The 21,208-nt window shown below is 41.8% G+C and overlaps 1 protein-coding gene across 2 annotated transcripts in view; it reads left to right on the top strand.

Annotated features, from left to right (window-relative positions):
- The window catches only part of SEC14L5 (SEC14 like lipid binding 5), a 53,070-nt gene that overhangs the window by 22,979 nt on the left and 8,883 nt on the right, over nucleotides 1-21,208 (top strand). For both annotated transcript variants that reach the window (XM_081170411.1, XM_081170410.1), the window contains 13 exons: nucleotides 6,860-7,009; nucleotides 7,106-7,237; nucleotides 10,550-10,678; nucleotides 11,486-11,702; nucleotides 12,753-12,865; nucleotides 13,815-14,004; nucleotides 14,495-14,583; nucleotides 15,114-15,184; nucleotides 15,831-16,002; nucleotides 17,071-17,205; nucleotides 18,885-19,022; nucleotides 19,645-19,890; nucleotides 21,002-21,180. In XM_081170411.1, coding sequence (XP_081026537.1) covers nucleotides 6,860-7,009; nucleotides 7,106-7,237; nucleotides 10,550-10,678; nucleotides 11,486-11,702; nucleotides 12,753-12,865; nucleotides 13,815-14,004; nucleotides 14,495-14,583; nucleotides 15,114-15,184; nucleotides 15,831-16,002; nucleotides 17,071-17,205; nucleotides 18,885-19,022; nucleotides 19,645-19,890; nucleotides 21,002-21,180 — 1,961 coding nt within the window. The remainder of the gene's footprint in view (nucleotides 1-6,859; nucleotides 7,010-7,105; nucleotides 7,238-10,549; nucleotides 10,679-11,485; nucleotides 11,703-12,752; nucleotides 12,866-13,814; nucleotides 14,005-14,494; nucleotides 14,584-15,113; nucleotides 15,185-15,830; nucleotides 16,003-17,070; nucleotides 17,206-18,884; nucleotides 19,023-19,644; nucleotides 19,891-21,001; nucleotides 21,181-21,208) is intronic.

Here is a 21,208-nt window from a genome sequence, read left to right as displayed (position 1 = left end):
GACCCGGGAGGCCCTAATATTTTAATTTTTATTTAAAGTTTCTCAAATCAGAATCTTAACTCGGATATGCATAATGTGACAGACTTTTGCTCCCTCAAGCTTTGCATTCGTTAGAGGATTCTCCCTGCAGCAAAGAGCAGTTCCTTAGCGACTGAATTTCCTTTGAAGCAGTTAGGAGACTTGAGCTGATGATTTCAGAGGTTTGTGGAGAGCAGCTAAAGTGGTTTGACAGAGCTCTGTCCGTATCCGAATGTCAAAATGGCAGACTTGTCCCCAGTGGCCTACCGTATCCTTGGATGGCTCTGCACATGAGATGCACCATAGGCCCTCCAGCCACATAGGAAATACATCTGCAATGGAACATGACTTTGTGTAGTTTGTGAATGTACTGTTGCTTAGGGATGTATTTTGTAATTTTAGATTCAGACACAATATGGGGCTAGCTTACAGTATTCATTGACCCCTTCGTATGTGGCCTGGCAGCTGTACTGTCGTGGAATGTGTGTGGTGGTGTTGTGGCAGATACATAGATAGGCTAATCCATTTCCAGACTCTCATACATTGTGTCTGACTCATCATTGGTTTGTAACTGCTTGCCAGTTTATGATTTTTCTTACAGGACTAACTTTCAAATGCATTTCCCTGAAGAAATATAACTAGGAAGTAGCCATAAGACTGACCAAAAAGAAGACTAGGAAAAGGGTTTCTGAGCAAGCACTGAGGTCCAGCGCCAAGGGCCTTCTGGCAGTTGCCTCACTGCGAGAAGTGAAATTACAGGCCACCAGGCAGAGGGCCTTCTCGGTAGTGGCGCCCGCCCTGTGGAATGCCCTCCCACCAGATGTCAAAGAAATAAACAACTATCTGACTTTTAGAAGACATCTGAAGGCAGCCCTGTTTAGGGAAGCTTTTAATATTTGATTAATTATTGTATTTTAATATTTTGCTGGAAGCCGCCCAGAGTGGCTGGGGAAGAAACACAGCCAGATGGGCAGGGAATAAATGTATTATTATTATTGTTATTGTTATTATTATTATTATTATTATTATTATTATTATTATTATTATTTACTCTTTTTTGCGTTGAACATTTGCAATTTCTCTTTTGCTACTCTGTGTGCGAAAACATATGTTTGAATTTTTACTTCTAATGTCCACGTTTCTTCTTCTTCATAGAATAGTAAGGAAAACCAGCAGCCAATCTGATCCTATCTTTACTTTAATCTGGGCTGTTAATCATTACTATTTGTTATATAGTTGAAATGAGTAAATAGACTTGGCGATAACTTTTCCACAAGTAGAATGCATAGGAAACTACTTCATCCTGCCCATAAGATAGAGATGTTGTGACAGTACACTCTGTCACAGTGGGTATTGCGGAACAGGTGCCAGGCTTTGTCCAGTTTCTTTGCTGCTCCTCTCATTATCCTGCAGTCGGGCGGGGGGGGGGGGACTTCACATTTGTGATTGGTATCAGGACTGTTGATCAGACAGCTTCATTTATAGTCAGGTTGATCCTCATATACAGATATGGGAAGTTCCTACTTATGCTGAGAGCAAAATGCTGATATATGGGACTCTGGATAGGCACATGCCCATTCCATCTGCATGTCCTAGCTGGCATAACTTGCAGAACACACAATTCTTTTCTACCATCTGCTAAAATTAAAACCAAGCATTTTGTACTGACTTGCGGCTATAGCTGAGGTCTGTTTGCTTAGAAACTTTTCCTTGAATAACTTGAAGGAACGGTCCCCATAGCAGCATTCCTATTGTGTAGCTCTTCCATTGTACAGTATTCATTTGAGCATTGTGCTTCATCCTGAAATACACATTTAGTCACAACTTTTTCCTCCTTGTTAGGCCTACAGCTAAATCTCCATGTGTTGTGATAATATGGTATTGCACAAAGCAGGTTCAGGCTAGGTCACAGCTTCAACAAGGCAGCTATAAGGAACCTGATAGCGACTATACATGTACACTTGTGTCTGTGTTGAATTTGTGTACTAACAGTGTTGCCTAGTTAAACATTTGCAGCCAGGTGTTTTATAGTGCTGAGATTCTGGGAGGAAGATGTTTTGTGTCATGGCTAGATCTGCTACATAGCAAATCAAAAAGTGTCAAGGGTCCGAAGCCCTCACCCATGCATTCCAGATACTTTACAAAAGTGCACCATTGATACAGTTGTAGCCATGACAATTTTATGCCTTTTGTCTTTGCCACCAGATCCTATTTTGCGATTGCTTTAGCTCTTACAAACTTATCTCTAATTCTATAGAAACCATTTGTTTCAAAATCTAGGCGTTGCTTATATTTATCTGCATGTTTTAATGAGGAGTGATCTAACAGAGGCATCCACGCTGAAAGCCTAGGAGCCAAAACTGAATTCCAATTCCACCACACCATCAATGTTACTTTTAAGAATGGATTTCCCACCTTTTCTTGTTCTGTGAGACAACCACAGGAAGGGCAGAGCATGTACCAATAGTCTTGTGTGGGTGCTTTCTGTTTGTATCCATGAAATATCCACTTTGCCTTTAATGAGGGTGCCAATGATTTAATTTAGAAAGCTGCATAGTATTGTTCAAGATTGGGTATTCCTAGCCCTCCTTTGTTCCTGTGCCTAAAAAAATATTTATTGACTGAGTCTGGTTCTTTTTCCTAAAAGCGAATAAAATAAAAGGAATAAAAGAAATTAATTTAATTTGCCATTTTTAAGCATAACAGGAGAAATGTATATTGGAAAAACCTGAAATAGGAAAGAGAATTTTCATAGAATTGGTATTTATATAGCTGTGATATGACCTAGCCAGCTAAGGCTTGAATACCTTCACTTTAACAGTTCTTTATTTACACTATTTTTGTAAGTTGGTTTGGATCACATTTTTGAAGAAAGTGACTTTATCAACAACAGCAACAACTACAACATCAACAATGTAGAACACTGAATCTTTGAAGTAGTGTCCTATTTCAGACATACAAAACTCAGTCCTTGGACCCCATGTGATTAAATAACCTAGCCATGGCCTTTTGAATAGATGCAAATCAGGTAACTATAAAACTCTGACCGAGGGCTTGGTTTTGATTACATATTCCAGTTAATGAAATTTCACTGCAGTCCCTGGCAAGTGGAAACTGTCTTGTCAATCACAGAGTGACACATACTTTGCTGTTCTCAGCCAGCTGTCCTCATTGGCTGAACTTGTTCTTTTCCTTGGCTTGCCAACAAGCTTTGCCTAGTTCGCTGCCCTTGATACTGCCTCTGTGCTTTGTTCCCTCCTTGTCCTACCTGGCATGCAAAAATAGACCATGATAAGATGAAAGAATAGCTTGTGTCGTAGTCCTCTGATGGTAGAATTGGTGCTTATATCCCTCCACCTGCTGCCTTCTAGATGTTTAGGATTGCAATTCCTGTTGGCCCCAGTTAGTATGGTCAAAAGGTCAGGGAAGATGGAACTTGAAGTCCAAAGCACCTGGAGGGCACCAGGTTGGGGAAGACTGGCCTAGATACTTAAATGCTGGCTAAAAGAAAGTGGCGCATTGGCTGCAGGTTTGGAATACTCAGGTTCAAATCCCTGCTTGGCTGCAAATTTCATTAGATGACTTTGGGCAAATGGCCACCTTTCACAGGATGGCTGTAAGGCTTAACTGCCACTCTTAAGCTCCTTGACATAGTGGCAGGATGCAAGAGCTAATAAGAAGCTAATGTCCTCCTTTGTTCATTTGTGTTTCAGTTTTTACCAAACAAAATAATTGCTTTTTTGTCATTGCAGTCACTTTTCTGATCAAAAAATACACTTATGAATTTTTGTTAGGATCCATAGAAGTCTCACATGTAGGGCTTCTTACTTTGTGAAAATTATGCAGATGCACATTGACTCCGTTAGCCTTTACTGAGTTTGCTCTGCCATGTGATATGTTTGACATCTAAAATCAGCCAGAATACAGTTGGTTCTCTTTGCTCCGCTCCACAATTTCAGCAGGACTCCAAATCTTGTTTTAAAATCACATATATTGAGAGAATTGCTGGGTTAATGTATATCTTTTTAGAACCTTTTCTAGGAATGCATCTTATTTTAAAGAAAGGGTTTGCATCTATTCATAATGCCATTTCCTTCTCAAGTTCCAGCTGAAACAACTTTCATCTATCTTTTGAAGATTTTCATCCCTAAATGTATTATTATTATTATTATTATTATTATTATTATTATTATTATTATTATTATTATCATCATCATTTCCCCTAGCAAATCCTGAGTAATAAACCCGGACGCTGAGGTCCAGTGCCGAGGGCCTTCTGGCGGTTCCCTCATTGTGAGAAGTGAGGCTATTATTATTATTATTATAAAAAACCTATATAGACCTTACCTACAGTATTCTCCCCTCATTTGATCCATGCAGGAATTTTGCACCACACAAAGTTGAGAGGTCATGGTAACTTGGGCATCATCAAATGTAATTTAATCCTTAGCAAAGTTGTCATGTTAAAGGTGAACCATGTTAAATATAACATCAGCTGTTCACTGCTTGCCTGAGTTGTGATCAGCGACTGTGCTGCAAAATATCTTGATTGTTAAATGTCTTGGATATAGAAGTCCAAAGACGTGTTCTAAAATCTAGCATAATTGAGTTTTTCAGTATAAGCCATTCCACGCTTGCCAGAGCCCCCAATTGGCCTGAAACAGACTATTGTGTATTTCTTAAACTGTTCCATTGTTCTTTGTTTTTGGGATTCTGCCCAAAATAGTAGCTCTGCATAGCATTATCTCTGGAGACTTTCACTATAGATCCTTTACTACTGTGACATATCTATTGGTCAGCTTCTGCCACATAGCAACTGATTTTCATATGAGCCAGTCTTAACAACAACTGCTCAAAAAACAATAACAGTAGTTGTGTGGTTCCCATAGTCTGTATTGATTTCCAAGAGCCAGTTGGGGACAGGGCATCTTACATAACACAAGGGCTTTGTGTTTTAGCTAGAAAATGATGGTGATGATTTATTAAATTTGTATACCAACCTTCCTTCGTAGATCTCAGGGAAGTACACAGCATAAAAATACAAAATACATAATAATAATAAGAACAAAACGATACCCCCCAAAGGATGGGATAGGAACTTGGGGGCAACAGGGGAGTCAAACAATGGGGAATAATCCCTTGCTACTTGAAACTCAAAGTCAATCTAAAAAATGAGGAGGAAAGAAATGCATTTTTTTTTTTACTAAATACATCCTTTATATAAATAAAAAGTAATTAAACAGTCTTCAAAAGTTCTTGTTATGAGTTTGTTTTTCTGCCAGATAGAGGGGCAGATGGAGATAATGGCCCTGCCATTAAAAAGGTAAAGGGACCCCTGACCATTAAGTCCAGTCGCAGACGACTCTGGGATTGCGGCGCTCATCTCGCTTTACTGGCTGAGGGAGCCGGCGTTTGTCCGCAGACAGCTTCCAGGTCATGTGGCCAGCATGACTAAGCTGCTTCTGGCAAACCAGAGCAGCGCATGGAAAGGCCGTTTACCTTCCTGGCGGAGCAGTACCTATTTATCTACTTGCACTTTGATGTGCTTTCGAACTGCTAGCTTGGCAGGAGCAGGGACCGAGCGACGGGAGCTCACTCTGTCACAGGGATTCGAACCGCCGACCTTCTAATTGGCAAGCCCTAGGCTCTGTGGTTTGCAAAAGCCATCCACAAGACAAAAGACCTTATGGGAGGTTGCCAGGGCAGCATGGGTGTCATGTTACAGGAAAACAAGTTGTCCTCTTACACAGAGGTTTTTGGCAAGGTGTTCTGGAAATTAGGGAGAACTCCATGCGCACTGGCTAGGAGAGGCTGCACTGAGAAACCAGGGGCCATGACTGGCTGCTGCTTTGGACCCAAGCTTGCAGAAGCTATAAAAGGAGCAACAAAGGACACTTTTGGGGTGTAATGTTTTGCACTCTCTCTCCATTGAAGGCTTCAGGTGTAGATATGTATGAATAAACCATATTTCTAAGACACTACAGACTTCTCTGTGCCTTGATTTTCCAATGGAAACACAACCCTGAGAGTGCCTGGAACCCCCTGAAATCTTAACTACTACTCAGCAGAGATTGGGCATGGCATGTAACATTCTTTTATCTTTTTACTATTTTTAATAGCTATCCAGGGTTTTTCTGTCCTGACTTTTCATATTGTGTTTGGGCAGTGGGTACAGCTCAATGGTAGGTCACATCCTCTGCATTCAGAGGGTCTTGGCTTCAATCTTTGGTACCACCAGGAAAAGAAAGAAGGGTCAGGTAGCAAGTAGTGAAAAACTTCCTCTGTCTGCGGCCCTGGAGAGCTGCTGCCAGTCAAAGTAGATGAAGAATGTGGTACCTGTGGTCATTAAGATATTGTTGGACTCCAGTTTCTATCACCCCTGACCACTGGGCATGCTGAACCCTAGTGTCCCAGGTCCTAGTCTAACACTCTGTTACACCATGGAAGTCTAACACCCATGATATAACGCTTCCACTGACCTCTACCATGGTTTCACCTCAGCCCAAATCACATCATAATCATTTTATTCAATATTATTTTAATATTTAATAATCACACACAGCTGCACAGGCATTCAGTGAGCAAAGGCACAGCAGATTCCATGTGTGTGTTACTGTTCAGGTTCACAGGCATTCATCCACCTTTTTTTTAAAAAAAAAAAGCTTTCAAACACCATCCACTTTCATTCATTACAGTGATGTGTGCTGCAGAGTTGTGTGATAAAGAACAAGAAGATTCCAAGAACAGAAGAATGGCCTTTACAGTATTACAGTATTAACATATTCTCTCTCTCTCTCTCTCTCTCTCTCTCTCTTTGTGTGTGTGTGTGTGTGTGTTTCAGGCTTATGAAAAGCGCTTCCCCACTTGCCCAGAGATCCCTGTTTTTCTGGGCAGTGAGATCCTTAGTGAATCCAAGAGTGATGATGGAGCCATCCACATAATTGAACGCAGCTGTAAATTGAATGTAGATGCACCTCGGTTACTGAAGAAGGTGAGAGCTAAGATTCCTCATAGAAATGTACTCTTAAGGCTGCCTGGGCTGTGCTCATTGTAGTCCTTACATACTAATTTTATTTCTCTTTTTCAGATTGCTGGAGTAGAGTATGTCTTTTTCATACAAAAAAACACAGTCAACTGGAAGGAGCGAACTCTTGTGATTGAAGCTCATAATGAGACTTTTGCCAACCGTGTTATTGTCCTGGAGACATGTAACTATTCAGTAAGCATTCTGTCTATCAGATTTCCCTTCTCTTCAAAGTGCATTGGGTGGGTTTGAATCTTGGTGGCTCTAGTAGTGCTTTCTGTCTTATTGTTACTAGGAATAACATTCTCAGGCTTGTACAGTAGGCTGTAACAATGCAGATTTTACTAGTTTGGATTTGCATCTCTGTATGTTTGTTTGAGGGACGCGGGTGGCGCTGTGGGTAAAACCTCAGCGCCTAGGACTTGCCAATCACATGGTCGGTGGTTCGAATCCCCACGGCGGGGTGCGCTCCCCTCGGTCGGTCCCAGCGCCTGCCAACCTAGCAGTTCGAAAGAACCCCTGGGTGCAAGTAGATAAATAGGGACTGCTTACCAGCGGGAAGGTAAATGGCGTTCCGTGTGCTGTGCTGGCTCGCCAGATGCAGCTTGTCACGCTGGCCACGTGACCCGGAAGTGTCTGTGGATAGCGCTGGCTCCCGGCCTATACAGTGAGATGAGTGCACAACCCTAGAGTCTGGCAAGACTGGCCCGTGCAGGCAGGGGTACCTTTACCTTTGCCTTTACGTTTGTTTGAAGGGTTGTAACCCTTATACTTATACTTATACTGGCAAAGAAGATAAGTTATCTCTGCTTGCTGCTTTTGGAGGTGTCCTAAACTGAAAAAAGGGAAAGTGCTCTGGGGATAATAGTTGGCTGCTGAATGGTGAGGCATACATTTCAGATGGGATTGTGTTGTTATTTTTTCTTTTTTTCTTGGTTCTCTTTAGCTAAGATCCAAATATCAGTACTGTACTGATGCTGAAAAATCATCTAGTTCCAGAGCTACTGTATTTCATCATGTAATGGTTGCATTTTTGGTTACGATTTTTCCTTTCCAAAAAGGAGCTTGTGACTATTATGCGGGGAAATATGAAAGTGCAACCATTATGTGAGGGTGGAAAAGTAGGGACTACAGCAGGTGGATTCAAGGAGCTGGGCCAGCGGCACGGGAAGAGTGAGCGTGAACCAGAGACAAAGTAACTGTTGTTATGGGGAGAGAAAACAGAAAGACACTAGTGTACCTTTCTGTAAAAATGAAGCCTCCCTTGTGCGTATGTTCTCTTGTCCAGACTACTGACATGCAGTGGTGTCGCTCATTTATCAGAATCTCTATGGTGAACGAAACTGCTCTATATTTTGCATTGCAAGAGCGGAATAGCCATTCAAATTTGGACAGGAAGTTCTGGTAAGGAATGCCGTGGGAACAGCAAACGAGTGGTGCCGGCAGCCAGGCCTGCCACCTCCCGCCACATCTCCCCTCAATGCACATGGCCTGGCCATCCCCTCCATTGGTTCCCATTGAAACAACAATAAAAAAGCAGCAGGCGGATGGGGAGAAACATTCTCTCCCACTCCGCTCCTGCTAGGAGCTCATGCCCGAGATGGCGAGGTACAAGGGGAGCAGGGGTGGCAGTAGCTGGAGGAGGAAATGAAGGGGCCTGAAGCCTAGTGGAGCCGCATAAGTTACCCTGTGACTATTATGTGGGGAATGCTCTGGGACCATTTCGGGGGTCCAGAAAAGGGGAGGTGCAACTATTATGCGGTGGCGACCAGTATGCATGAAATACGGTATTGTGTTGATAAGCAGAGGGCTACTAGGACAGTTATAAGGCTGTCTGTGTTTGTGGTTTTCACTTGAGTTGAGCATACATTTGTGTTCTGCCAATGCTTAACTGACCAGCCTGACACACATGTTACCAAGCTGCAATATCTAACATTAGATTAGCAAAATGCCTGCTGTTATCTTGGTCCCAGGGATTGTAAGGTAGGGGGAGCTGAATTTGGTACAGGGCTGTTCTGGTCTATACTATCGATTGTCTTAATATAGCTGTGCACTTCAAAACTCTCATAATTAGAGCAGCAGAAACCAGAAGGAACAACTGTACCCTAAGTGAACGTAGTTCCTAGATTCCCTGCCTCATGTTCTTTCTTCCTTATGTCTCCCACTTATTTTTTTGTTAGTGATATTTGCTGCAACCCCACCACTATGTAGCCAGGTAGCTGTTATAACAATAGTGTGTCATCTGCCATGTAAGCCTATATTTGGTGCAGCAGAGGTTTATGGCTTGGTTCTACCAGTGACATTTAAGAGCAGCTTAGTCTATCTCGGAAAGCAATTAAATACCCTTTTGTGTTTGATAAACAAAAGCTCAGATTGTGTTACCTTACTTATCTGCTTTGTTGGCATGCATTCAAGACAGCAGCTTCTTGAAAGCTGAGAGACTTGGAACTTCTGCTGCTTTGGGTGACCTTTTGTGACTAAAGCCTACAGGTCTCTTAAATTTCAGTCTATTTCTCTACAGCTAAGAACAATTGTGTTGTGTGCAGCTGCTTAAAAATACAGTGGCACTTCTATTCTGCTGTCTCTTTGGCTTTATCTCAGGTGCTGCCTGAGGATGGAATGAGACATGAAGGAAGCAGACCTTTGTCTTCAAATATAGGTCACTACCCAAATTCTGAAAAGCTAGGCAGGTGATTTCAAGTGGGAAAATGGTGGGTGGTGTGGTGCTGAATCCTTCCAACTGTCGCTTCCCCCTCCATACTATTTTTCTACTAGCTGGCATATTTCAGATCTTCAAGCTTGAAGAAAAATGGTATGAAGGAACCATCAGAAGGGTTCAGCAACCCCTCCTGCCCACAGCTTTTTACTTGGAGATTGTGTTATCTCCCCTACTTTACAGCTGTTCAGCACGTGGGTTTCCCACCATCACATCTAGTTCTTGACCTGACTTGAGTTCTGAAAGAGGGTGACTTCATGGAATATCACTATAATTTGCATACCAATTGATGAGTGGGAGAGGGAAAGAGGAATACTTTTATGGAGCCTGAGCTTTATGAGTTCATTCTCAGCTTGGCCTTAATTCTATATTTTCCTCAGTCAATTTATTTTGCTGAGAATCTTCCACCCATTCTCACTGGGTGGATAGCCTATCTACTGCTACAGTGACTGGAACAGAAACTACAAACTCCCTGAAGTGTCAGGAAAACTTTGTGACTTGAGGCAAAGCAGTTCAAATGCCACGCTAACCCTGTCTCCAACAGGTAGGAACACTAGGCAATAGATGTCCATATAAACCAGTTTTCAAGGTGAGTCATCATTTCAGCTGCCAACTGCACTCTTTATTCCTTTTTGACAATTACACCAAAAGGAAATGTTCAGTCTTCTTAGAAGGAGAACAGACAAAAAGGAAGTACATTTGAGAACTGGTTTCACTGCCTTTATCATGAACAGCCTTTCTAGAGTATGCTGCACTTATTCTAACTGTGACATATCTGTGTCCGAGGTTAGGTTCACCCTGAGAATGAAGACTGGACATGCTTTGAACAATCTGCATCTCTTGACATCAAGTCATTCTTTGGCTTCGAAAACACAGTGGAGAAAATTGCAATGAAACAGTACACAGCCAACATCAAGCGGGTGAGCTGTGATTGGTTGAATAAATAGAATAAATGAATTACTTTAGACAAAACTTGCTGTAAGATACTGCCCAAGCATAACTCCAAGCACTTTATTGTCTTGACCTGCTCTGCCTGCAAGCCAGCAGAACTAGAGAATGTTGTCGGCTGGGCCATCAAAAAAAAAAGCAGGTTTAAATCAGCCCACAAGTCAGGAGAGCAGATTGGATTGGACTCAAGCAGTTGGACCTTGCACAGCTCCAAGGTCACAACATGTTTTGATAAGTTGTGGTGCCCAAATGAGACCTTACGTCCTTCCTAGGCTCTGCCTTTTCTGGGATGGATCTATCAGGTTTAAGACACTAGCTCTTTGTGTTCTCCTAAATGGGAATGCAAATATTTTTAAAAGAATTAACCATCTTTCTATTCCTGGTTTACTTTGTTTATTCCAGGGTATCCTTTCTCATATTGTAACATATTAAATATAGAGAATATGAGATAATGTTTATACATCCAAATGTGTTTGTGTGTTTGCTGTATAGATGTCTCCAATAATCTGGACTTGCCAGATTATTTTTGTTAAAGGGAATATAGGCAATACTGCAAGTGTGTGGGTTGTGGGTGTGTTGGCGTTGGCCTGAGAGGGTACGGCTGGGATAAAGTTCACAGATAAAACTGGATTTGAACCTAGATTCACACCTAGAACTCCATCCACTAACTAGGCAAACATTGCATACATTTTCTTTTGCATGTAAATATCCTTCATTGACAAATCTGTATAGGCCATATAGACTGAGAATATAACTCTAATAAATCATTTAATTTTCAGGGCAAAGAAGTGATAGAGCATTATCTAAAGGAACTGATTTCCCAGGGGATCACTTTTATCCCCCGATGGACTCCTCCAGCAGTCAGAGGGAAAACAGCTAAGAGGCCTTCATCAGGATGTGAGTGTGGCACTGTACCAGCAGCAGCCCCCCCACACGGAAGTGACAAAGAACAGCGAGGCAGCACCTGCTCCTCTGTGGAGGCATCAACGCCCGATGGTATGTGCTTGTAAGCCAGTCAGCAGTTCCTTGCTATCTCACTAGGATGCTTTCAGCATTTTTCAGCTTGAAACCTGCCACAGCTTACCCTCCTTTCTTTTTTCATGCCTGACCAATAGTTTGCAATCCTGTCTCTAGATATCTTTATAATTAAAAAAATTCCTTCCAGTAGCACCTTAGAGACCAACTAAGTTTGTTATTGGTATGAGCTTTCGTGTGCATACCTGAAGAAGTTTGCATGCACACGAAAGCTCGTACCAGTAACATACTTAGTTGGTCTCTAAGGTGCTACGGGAAGGATTTTTAAAATTTTGTTTTGACTACGGCAGACCAACACAGCTACCTACCTGTAACTAGATATCTTTATGTTCTGGATAATTTGGGAGAGCCTAATTTTGACTATGGCATTCCTGCAGTCTGGCAGCTGCTTATCCTAAGGCATTTCATCAGGTCTACTCTGGACTACTGAGTTCAGGAACAAAAACATTATATGGAGCCGATCCAGAAAATCCTTTCCCTCCTTCACTCCCTCTTGTTCCCATTTGCTCCCATCACAGCTGCAATCCCAGGATATTCTCCTCCTGTTACAGAGTCCCCTTTGCTAGTGGTTGGCTGTGCATGCCTGTTGGTGCATATCTGCCTTACTACTCCAAATGTTTCTACTTGTCTCTTGTTCCAGTACCTTGCACTATTATATCCAGAGAGTGCCCACATAGCAAAGGGTTTGTGTTTTGTCCTGCTGTAGTCCCTTTTGTGAGCACTGATGGAATATCATTTCCCCCCTTGTAAAAATAGTGCCTATAGCTGCTTTGTAATAAAGGTACATGCTAAGGGGTGATATTCCACTCCAGTTCATCTAGGTATTTTGCATTTATTGTTATTTTGATTTCTTTAAAATTTTATTTTATTGCAACTATATTCCACCATTTTTTGTATAAGACAGAAGCTGTTTTGCTGTGTTGCTGTTGGAAGCAATAATAATTGGAAGAAATATGTTACTGGTCTTATTGACTTGCTTCCTTATGGGACTGTTTTCTTCCTGCTCCTCAGCTGACAAACTAGATGCTGATTACATAGAAAGGTACCTAGGACAATTGACTCCCATGCAGGAAAGCTGCCTGATCAGACTCCGTCAGTGGTTGCAAGAAACACACAAAGGCAAGGTAAGCTGTCTGTTTGGTGAAAGTAAATATTAAGCCGACTTAGCAATCAGGTGGTCTTAATTACTTTATTATAGAACTAGTATCCTTGTACCTACTGCATATTTTTATATTTAAGGGACCCTGCCTTTCCTCTATTTTACACATTGCTGAAATTGTTCAAGGTTTTTGTTTAGACCATTTCTATATCACTTAATATATATAAATATCTCTGAGCAGTGAACACTGAAAACAATGATAAATGTTACAGAAACACACAATTAAACCATTATGGGCAGACACCAAGGTTGATGGAGCCCAATCAGGCTGCCCACAGCTGTGTCTCATTCAGCTACTCTCCACACACCCAGCACCCCGCTACAGCAGCTTAGGTTGGGTGAGTTTCCCAGGGGGTCTAAATTGTGGCAAAGCCCTCTACTCACAGTTCTATCTAGGGTCTCCGCATATCTCTCCTCCAGCAGCTCTTTTGCAAGTTGTCCACCTGTGTTGGTGCTGACTGATTTGGGTGATTAAAATGCAGCAATCGCTAGACAGAACAGAAGAAGCAGATAACTTGGGCCTAAACTTAGTTGTACAGTGGAACCTTGGGTTACGTACCGTCCTCCTTATGAATGCTTCGGGTTATGAGCTCTGCTAACCCGTAAGTAGGTGTTCTGGGTAGCAAACTTTGCCCCGGGATGCGAGCGGAAGTTGCACACCAGCGGTGCGGCGGCAGCGGGAGGCCCCATTAGCGAAAGCGGTTTCGGGTTAAGAATGGACCTCCGGAATGAATTAAGTTCATAAATGGAGGTACCCCTATATTCTAGATTGTTAATGAGGACAGTAGTTTGTTTGTTTGTTTGTTTGTGTTTTCAAAATTTGACATATGAGCTGTTCTTATTCTGCAGGAATTCTTTAAAGGGACATGCCTTTGACAATAGGATGAGTCTTGCCTTCTTCTTTTTTTGCTCAGATACCCAAAGATGAACATATCCTCCGTTTTTTGAGGGCTCGTGACTTCAACATTGACAAGGCTCGAGAGATGCTGTGCCAGTCACTGACCTGGCGCAAGCAGTACCAAGTAGACTACATCCTGCAAACATGGAGACCACCTTCTCTTCTGGAAGAATACTATACTGGTGGTTGGCATTACCATGACAAAGGTGGGAAGCTCACTTTAAGCCAGGGTACTGTGCTCTGGGACATACTATGTTATGTTGGTTGACTGAGGCCACATGTCACTCTGTCACCTAAGGACACCTCTGAGTACTTCTGCGCTTAATTTCTGAAAGCGTGCAAGCAAGAAACCAAGAAGTCTTGTTGTAACACAGGAATGGTCATATGTAATCAGTAAAGTTTAGTTGAATCCATTCCCTGTTCTTCCGTGTTGCATCTCTAAACTTCTTACCTATTGCTGGTCTATGTTTACTTCCCTGCATGCATTTTCAGAGTTGATAAATTTCACATTTAACAAGTTGGCAAATGTAGCGAAGCAGCCTGAGATGTCCTCTGTGTTCCAAAAAGAAATTGGATGGGAACATACTTGGGCAATCATGCCTTTAATTTTTTAATATTCCCAGTTAAGTACAGTAGGACACAAACAGTGCAAAAACATATTCATTCAGCTGCTTTGTTTATTTTTTGTCTTTAAAGATGGAAGGCCACTTTACATACTTCGCCTTGGTCAGATGGACACCAAAGGTCTTGTGAAAGCACTGGGAGAGGAGTCACTCCTTCGTCATGTAAGGAGATGCTTCCTTTGTATTATCTATGCATGGTTTCTCTAGAAAAGCTTCAGGCTTCAGTAGGTCCAGTACTCAAGAAGGCATTTTCTGCATGAGGGAAGTGAGAGGCAGATGGGGCTTATCAATCTGGGAACGTAGCCCAGGTTTGGAGAAGTAAAAGCCTACTCTGTTTTCTTTTGGACCACATCAGCGGAATGCCTTGTTGTCTGGGCACCCCAGGATTTTCATACACAGGGCCCAGGCTTGTGCCCTGGGAAGGTCCCTTTGGTTTGACATCACCCCCAGGGGCACTGGTTAAAAATGTGGCACTTACTGTAACACCCCAGGGGCCTCTGAAGACAGACTGATGCCAACAATACACAATGGGGAGATTTTATCATTTATCACCTGAAATATTACAACAGGGTCTTAATTGGTCTTGCTATGTTCTAAAGTAAAATTTTGTCATAACTTGCAAAGCCTAAAATTTAGAGAAGGTATGAGGATGTTCCATAGTAACTGAAGTCATTCCTTTGTTCTCCTTTCAGGTACTGTCAATTAATGAGGAAGGACAAAGGAGGTGTGAGGAAAACACCAATCTATTTGGCCGCCCAATCACGTTAGTATCCACCCAGTTATGCAATGACCCCTTTCTTCTTTTGCTTCATGTAAACCTTGGCAATAAGAGAACATTTTTTAAAAGCATGTTGATGCCTTGTCCTCAGAGCAGAATTCTTTTCACAGCTAGTGCTAGGGATGCATTTTAATCTGGAACCTGTCACTTCTATGGTGCTGTGGTCTAAGCCACTGAGCCTCTTGGGCTTGCCAATCGGAAGGTTGGCAGTTCGAATCCCCGCAATGGGGTGAGCTCCCGTTGCTCTGCCCCAGCTCCTGCCAACCTAGCAGTTCAAAAGCATGCCAATGCAAGTAGATAAATAAGTACCGCTGCGGCGGGAAGGTAAACGGCATTTCTGTGCACTCTGGTTTCCGTCACGGTGTCCCATTGTGCTAGAAGTGGTTCAGTCCTGCTGGCCACATGACCCGGACAAACACTGGCTCAACCGTCCAGGGGTCCTTTACCATGTACGGTAGCTTTTTTCACACTTTACAAATTTGTGGGAGTGCCATTTACAGATGCACTGTTCTGTGCAGCACTTGTGAAAACACCGTTAAGCCTCATACAGGAAGATTGTATTCGTTGCTTCTGGTTTTGAATGCCAAATGCGTAGCTTGAGAAACAGCTTTGTGGATTTCACCTCTTTCAGATCTTGGACCTGTCTCGTTGACCTTGAAGGGCTTAACATGCGCCACCTCTGGCGCCCTGGAGTAAAAGCGCTCCTTAGGATTATTGAAGTGGTTGAAGAAAACTACCCAGAGACCTTGGGAAGGCTTCTGATTGTGCGAGCACCCAGAGTGTTCCCTGTTCTATGGACTCTGGTGAGTGATGGTGCTGGGGAGATGCTACCTACTCTTGGCTCTGGCCTTAACGAGAAGATATTACTAGTCTGTTGGGTCCCACCAAGGAATGAAAATGGCAAACCTATGAGTTCTGTTTTGACAGACAAGGGTATGTCTTTTCTGGGTTCAGGTTCCTGTCCATGTAGTAGCAACTTATTTAATGCAGAATTTATATTTTGGTGCCAGAATGAAGATAACTGTAAACTGTAAAACACCTTTACAGTGAGAGTTACTGTATTACAGGTAATAATGCCATATCTTGTTTGGGATAGTCCTTGGGTTCAAAAATGCAAGGTCTGCCCTGATTAACTTTGGCACTGCTGATTTGTTTATGTAACTTTCTAGTCTTCCTCTAAAATACCCAGTGCTTTTTTCTGGGGGTATTCAAGGGTACACAGTACTGACATCTTTTTTTCTAGAAGTAAAGCACTGGTTAAAAATGTGGCACTTACTGTAACAACTTCATGATGAGTACCAGCACCTTTATTTCCTAGAAGAGAAACACTGAATATACCTCCTGGTGATGCACAAAAAAACTGCCAGCACATTTGCAAAACTAATCAGGGACCAGCATGGTTTCAAATTGGATGAGGGTCTGTGTGTTGAGATTCCTGCATTTCAGGGGGTTGGACTAGATGACCCCCAGGATCCTTTCCAACTGTACAGTTCTATGATTCTGTGGAGCACATCTTCCTCCAGTATCTTTACTTTTCCCTTTTATTCAATTATAGGAGAAACTTTGACTGGTTACATGGTTTAACCCCAACATTAAAGCCTGCCTCTTCACTCATCTCATTTTATGGTTTCTAAGTTCAACAGAGAGTGCTTTTTTAACATCACTAGGTCTAGATATCAAGTATTTACAGAGAGTTCTTCAAGTCCACCCTATCACAAGAAAATATTCCTCCAGTTGGAGACTTGTTAAAGACCAAGAGTGACTTGTTTGGACTGGCTTGCGGGTTGAGTTTTTAAAATGCTTTTGGGTGGGACTTGACCGTTCTTTTTTTAATGTGTCCTGAGAAGAATAGCTTTTACATTCTATTTCAGGTGAGTCCCTTTATCAATGAGAACACTAGGCAGAAGTTCCTCATTTACAGTGGCAACAATTATCAGGGACCTGGAGGGCTTGTGGATTATCTTGACAAAGATGTGATTCCAGACTTCCTTGGAGGAGAATGTGTGGTAAGTTTGGAGAATTGTGTAGTACAAAATTCTTAGGTGAGACTTAATCTTGCTTACATTACATCCTTATTAAATGTTTAGTTCTATTAGTGTGCTGTGTGCAATTGAGATGCAAGCTCCTGTTGGTGCTGAGCTCTCTATGAACATCAGGGCATAACTTTTACTCTTAGTTTAGGAGAAAAGGCTAGAGAACCTTTCATAATAGTATACAAATATGGCATGGCAGTCTGCACTTGTGCTATTATTAGTACTTGCTGTACAGTATTACTTGGGTTGTTACACAGTGCAGGAGGACAGTATGTGGGCCTTTGGATAAAGTCAAAATATTTCTGTTGGAAAGATTACTTATTTTAACAAAAATGTTTTCAGTAGCCTGCAGAGACATTACTGTCTCTGTGTCCTTCATTTGCCAAAAGAAAAATGCTGTCTATATCCTTGATGTAAGATCCATTCAATTGTCAATGTTGTAATTTGTAATCTCTATGCTGCCTCAGGGGGCACCCTGTTTAGAGCACAATTAGTGATTTATTTCTAAAATTTCTAGAATTCAAGATGCTTTGGTGAGTTATTTTTTCCCCTTCAGGCAGTTGGCAAAAAAACTGCTTGGTTTGACTTATGAATCGTTTATCATAGTTCAGATAACACTTGTACTGTTTATGGCAATTGGCAAAACTATTGTAAAAATTCAGACCGGATGGTTTATCATAGTACAGATTCAACTAGAAATGAGTGAGTGACCTCTTCAACAGAAGTGTTATTAAATGTTGTTGCATTGTTTTGTTAATTGCTTGGAGATTATTTATTTATTTGATTTGATTTCTTGCCCGCCTTTCTCCCTAAGGTCACAGGGCAGGTTATAGCAATTTAAAATTCAAACTTAAAGACAATTTAAAAATATGCTATTTTTAAATGCTATACTATTTTAGGTACATATTTTTAATAAATAAGCAGAAAATTCAATGAGCAGCACATTTATTCACAGTGCATTCTAGCTCATCTAGCAGCATACAGACACACTGTACCAAATCAAAGATCCAAGCTCCCTGTTATTCTTCAGAATCTGCCTTTTTGCTCTTTAACCGTAATCCCCAAAATGAGCCTTGCAAATTAATATTTGCATACATTCATGCAAACTGCAAAACTGCATTGTCTCATTTTCTCCTATGTTCCATCTTGAAGGAGCAGCGGACAGACTGCAGTGTCTGTCTTAAATATGTAGAATATGCTTCCATGATTTTTTGCTGTCTGGCTTCTAGGCTGAACTAGGCTTCGTACTATTTACAGTAGACCCTCTTACCTTCTTAGTTTGGCAAAGCCTTTTTATCAGCCAGCCTTCTACTTCATTGACAGCAAGATTGAGGACATGCGAGTCCGAATAATGGACATTCTCTAGAGTATGTATATGTATATGTGGATGAATGAGTGAGATAGAAATAATGAAAGTGCTTTCAGAATTCACCTGGTTGCTATATCTATTCTTGTTTGCATCTAGTTAAAAGGTGCTTTAGTGGGCAGGGTGGGGAATGAGATTGTTTCTGTTCTCTCACTTTACTTGCTAAATAGTAGGAAGGTGAGGCTGTGCTGTATGAAATGGCAGGGGATATTCTGTTAGTTGGCATTGTTTTAAAGTGTTGATCTGCATTTTGAAATTCACTCTCCATCTCTCCCCCATCCCACAGTGTAATGTGCCTGAAGGTGGCCTTGTTCCCAAATCACTCTATCAAACAGATGAAGAGCCTGAAATCTCTGATCATATCCGCCTCTGGACAGAAACCATCTATCACTCTGCAAATATATTCAAAGGTGCTCCTCATGAGGTAGGATGAGGAAGTTAGTCTGGTCAATAGAAGGGTTAAAAGTAATAGACCAAAAAGTATGTGTATGTAGTGAATGCTCTGTGCTCTTCTAGATTTGGCAGTTTAAGTTTAGGTGGAATTTTGGAGATGCTGTAAAGGAAAGGAACATTGCCTGGGGTCTAGAAGCATTTCTTCAAATTCCTGATGTATATGCTCCAAATACCTCATTCTTCGAAGAATTAAAACTCTACTCTTCCTACTCATAGTTATTCTAAGTCTCTGTAAGAAGTGCTCAGTCTGGTATTGGTAGGAGTGCTGGTGGATGGTTGCGTCTTAAGATTTCCCTGCTTTGGCATAAGCCCTACTACCCAACTAATATACATTCTGAACTGGGGCACCCCATGTCCACAAATACAGAGCTAGTGTGTGAGGCTTGGCATCTTGTGCTTAGGTTCTGCACAGTCAGGAGAAAATTGGAATAATTTAAAAAATATATTTATTGAGTTTGCTAGTTCCTCCCAAAAAGGAGAATCATTTCTGTGTTGCTTAGAGCCAGATGTTGCTGCACTAGTTAATTGATTTTTGGGACAATGCCAGCACTGAATTAAACAGGATGGATGCTGTCGTTTGTTATCTAATCCAGATAGTTGTGGAAATCTTGGAAGGTGAATCGGTGATCACCTGGGACTTCGACATTCTGAAAGGAGATGTCGTGTTCAGCCTCTTCCATTCCAAGAGAGCACCTGAGATTTGCCGCAAGGAGCCTACAGTGCCAAATGCTTTGACTGCGGGGGATAATATACAGCTAATAGGCAAGAGCTGGGTCCTGGGGGTGGACTATAGCCGTGTGGAGTCCCAGTTGGTGTGTCGTGAAGGCGAGAGCATCCAGGTCAGTTGCGGTTCCGTGCCTAAGATCTCATGCTTGGCCTTTGTGATTTGATTGTCATAAATATTTGGGAACTTCCTTTTTCATTTTTAAAATTACATTAATGTAGGTACCCATCATTAAATATCCCCAGGGTGGCTTACAAACTCAAAACAGTTTTTGAAATAAGGCCATTTCATTGTTCTGTGAAATTCCAACATGGGTGAGGAGCTTCTTGATATCAACTGCTAGTGAGCATATTTGATCCACCAACTGTCCTGTGAAAAAAAGCTTCCTGTGGCACTTAGTTCTGGGATGTTACATATTTTATAATATATTAAATGTGCAGTGAAGTACCCCCTCTCACTGCTTTTTATTTTTGTTGCTGCTGTTTACCTTTTATAGATGGAAAACTGAACCAGAGATAGTAGTGAATTGCCTCTAACACGTTAATGGCTGGACATGAATCCAGGCTTCTCATATTAAAGCCCAGTATACTTTATCCAGTAGAATGCCCTAGTTATTACTGTTGACTAAACACAGGAGGAAAACCTATTGCATAGAATTAAGTTCTATGTCTCAGAGGAATGGGTTTCAAAATTTCTTCCTTTTGAGATCTTCCCATATCAATATCTGCCAAGGAATCCCTGCAAATCTGCAATGGAACCCTGGCATGTTGTAGGGGTTCTGGAACTTGTTTATGTCACATGCTCAATTCATGGGAGGGCCCTGGTCAAGCTTCACCATTGCCCTGTATGAACTGAAGGTGCATTCCAGTACACACCCAATATTATTCTTTGACTGCACACTGCAGGGAAAGATTGGTATTGTCCCAGCAAGCTTCTCTACCATTACTAAGATTGTCATTGAGGAGCCCCTGATAAACTTGCAAGGAACCTCAGATTAGGTGCATTTGGATCACACTTTGCAAATCCCTGTTTCAGCTAAAAAGACCCAGTTAGTTGGAAAATGTTAACGACTCTACCTGTTGACTTCCCCTGGCCTGCATGCATCAGTTTTACTTCAGTTTTTGGCCTTTGTTTCAAGATGCCAAGATGGCTTTGAAACAAAGCCAATCAAACATAAATCCTTTATGTTTACCTGATTGTTTTTCTCACTATCTATCACTTTTCAGGGTTCTCATGTGACTCGTTGGCCTGGCTTTTATATCCTCCAGTGGAAAATGCATAGCCCAACTCCCTGTGCTGGGACCAGCCTCTCTCGGGTTGATGATGTCTTGGCTACACTCCAGGTCTCCAACCACAAGTGCAAGATCATGTATTACTATGAGGTGCTTGCATCCAAGGAATTCAGGTAGGGAGGATGCAGGAGGAGCCATTAC

The sequence above is a fragment of the Podarcis bocagei genome (assembly GCF_964188305.1).
Source record: "Podarcis bocagei genome assembly, chromosome: 14".
Taxonomy (NCBI): Eukaryota; Metazoa; Chordata; class Lepidosauria; order Squamata; family Lacertidae; genus Podarcis; species Podarcis bocagei.
Note: the sequence above shows the minus strand (reverse complement) of the source record. Positions and strands in the feature narration are given on the sequence as shown.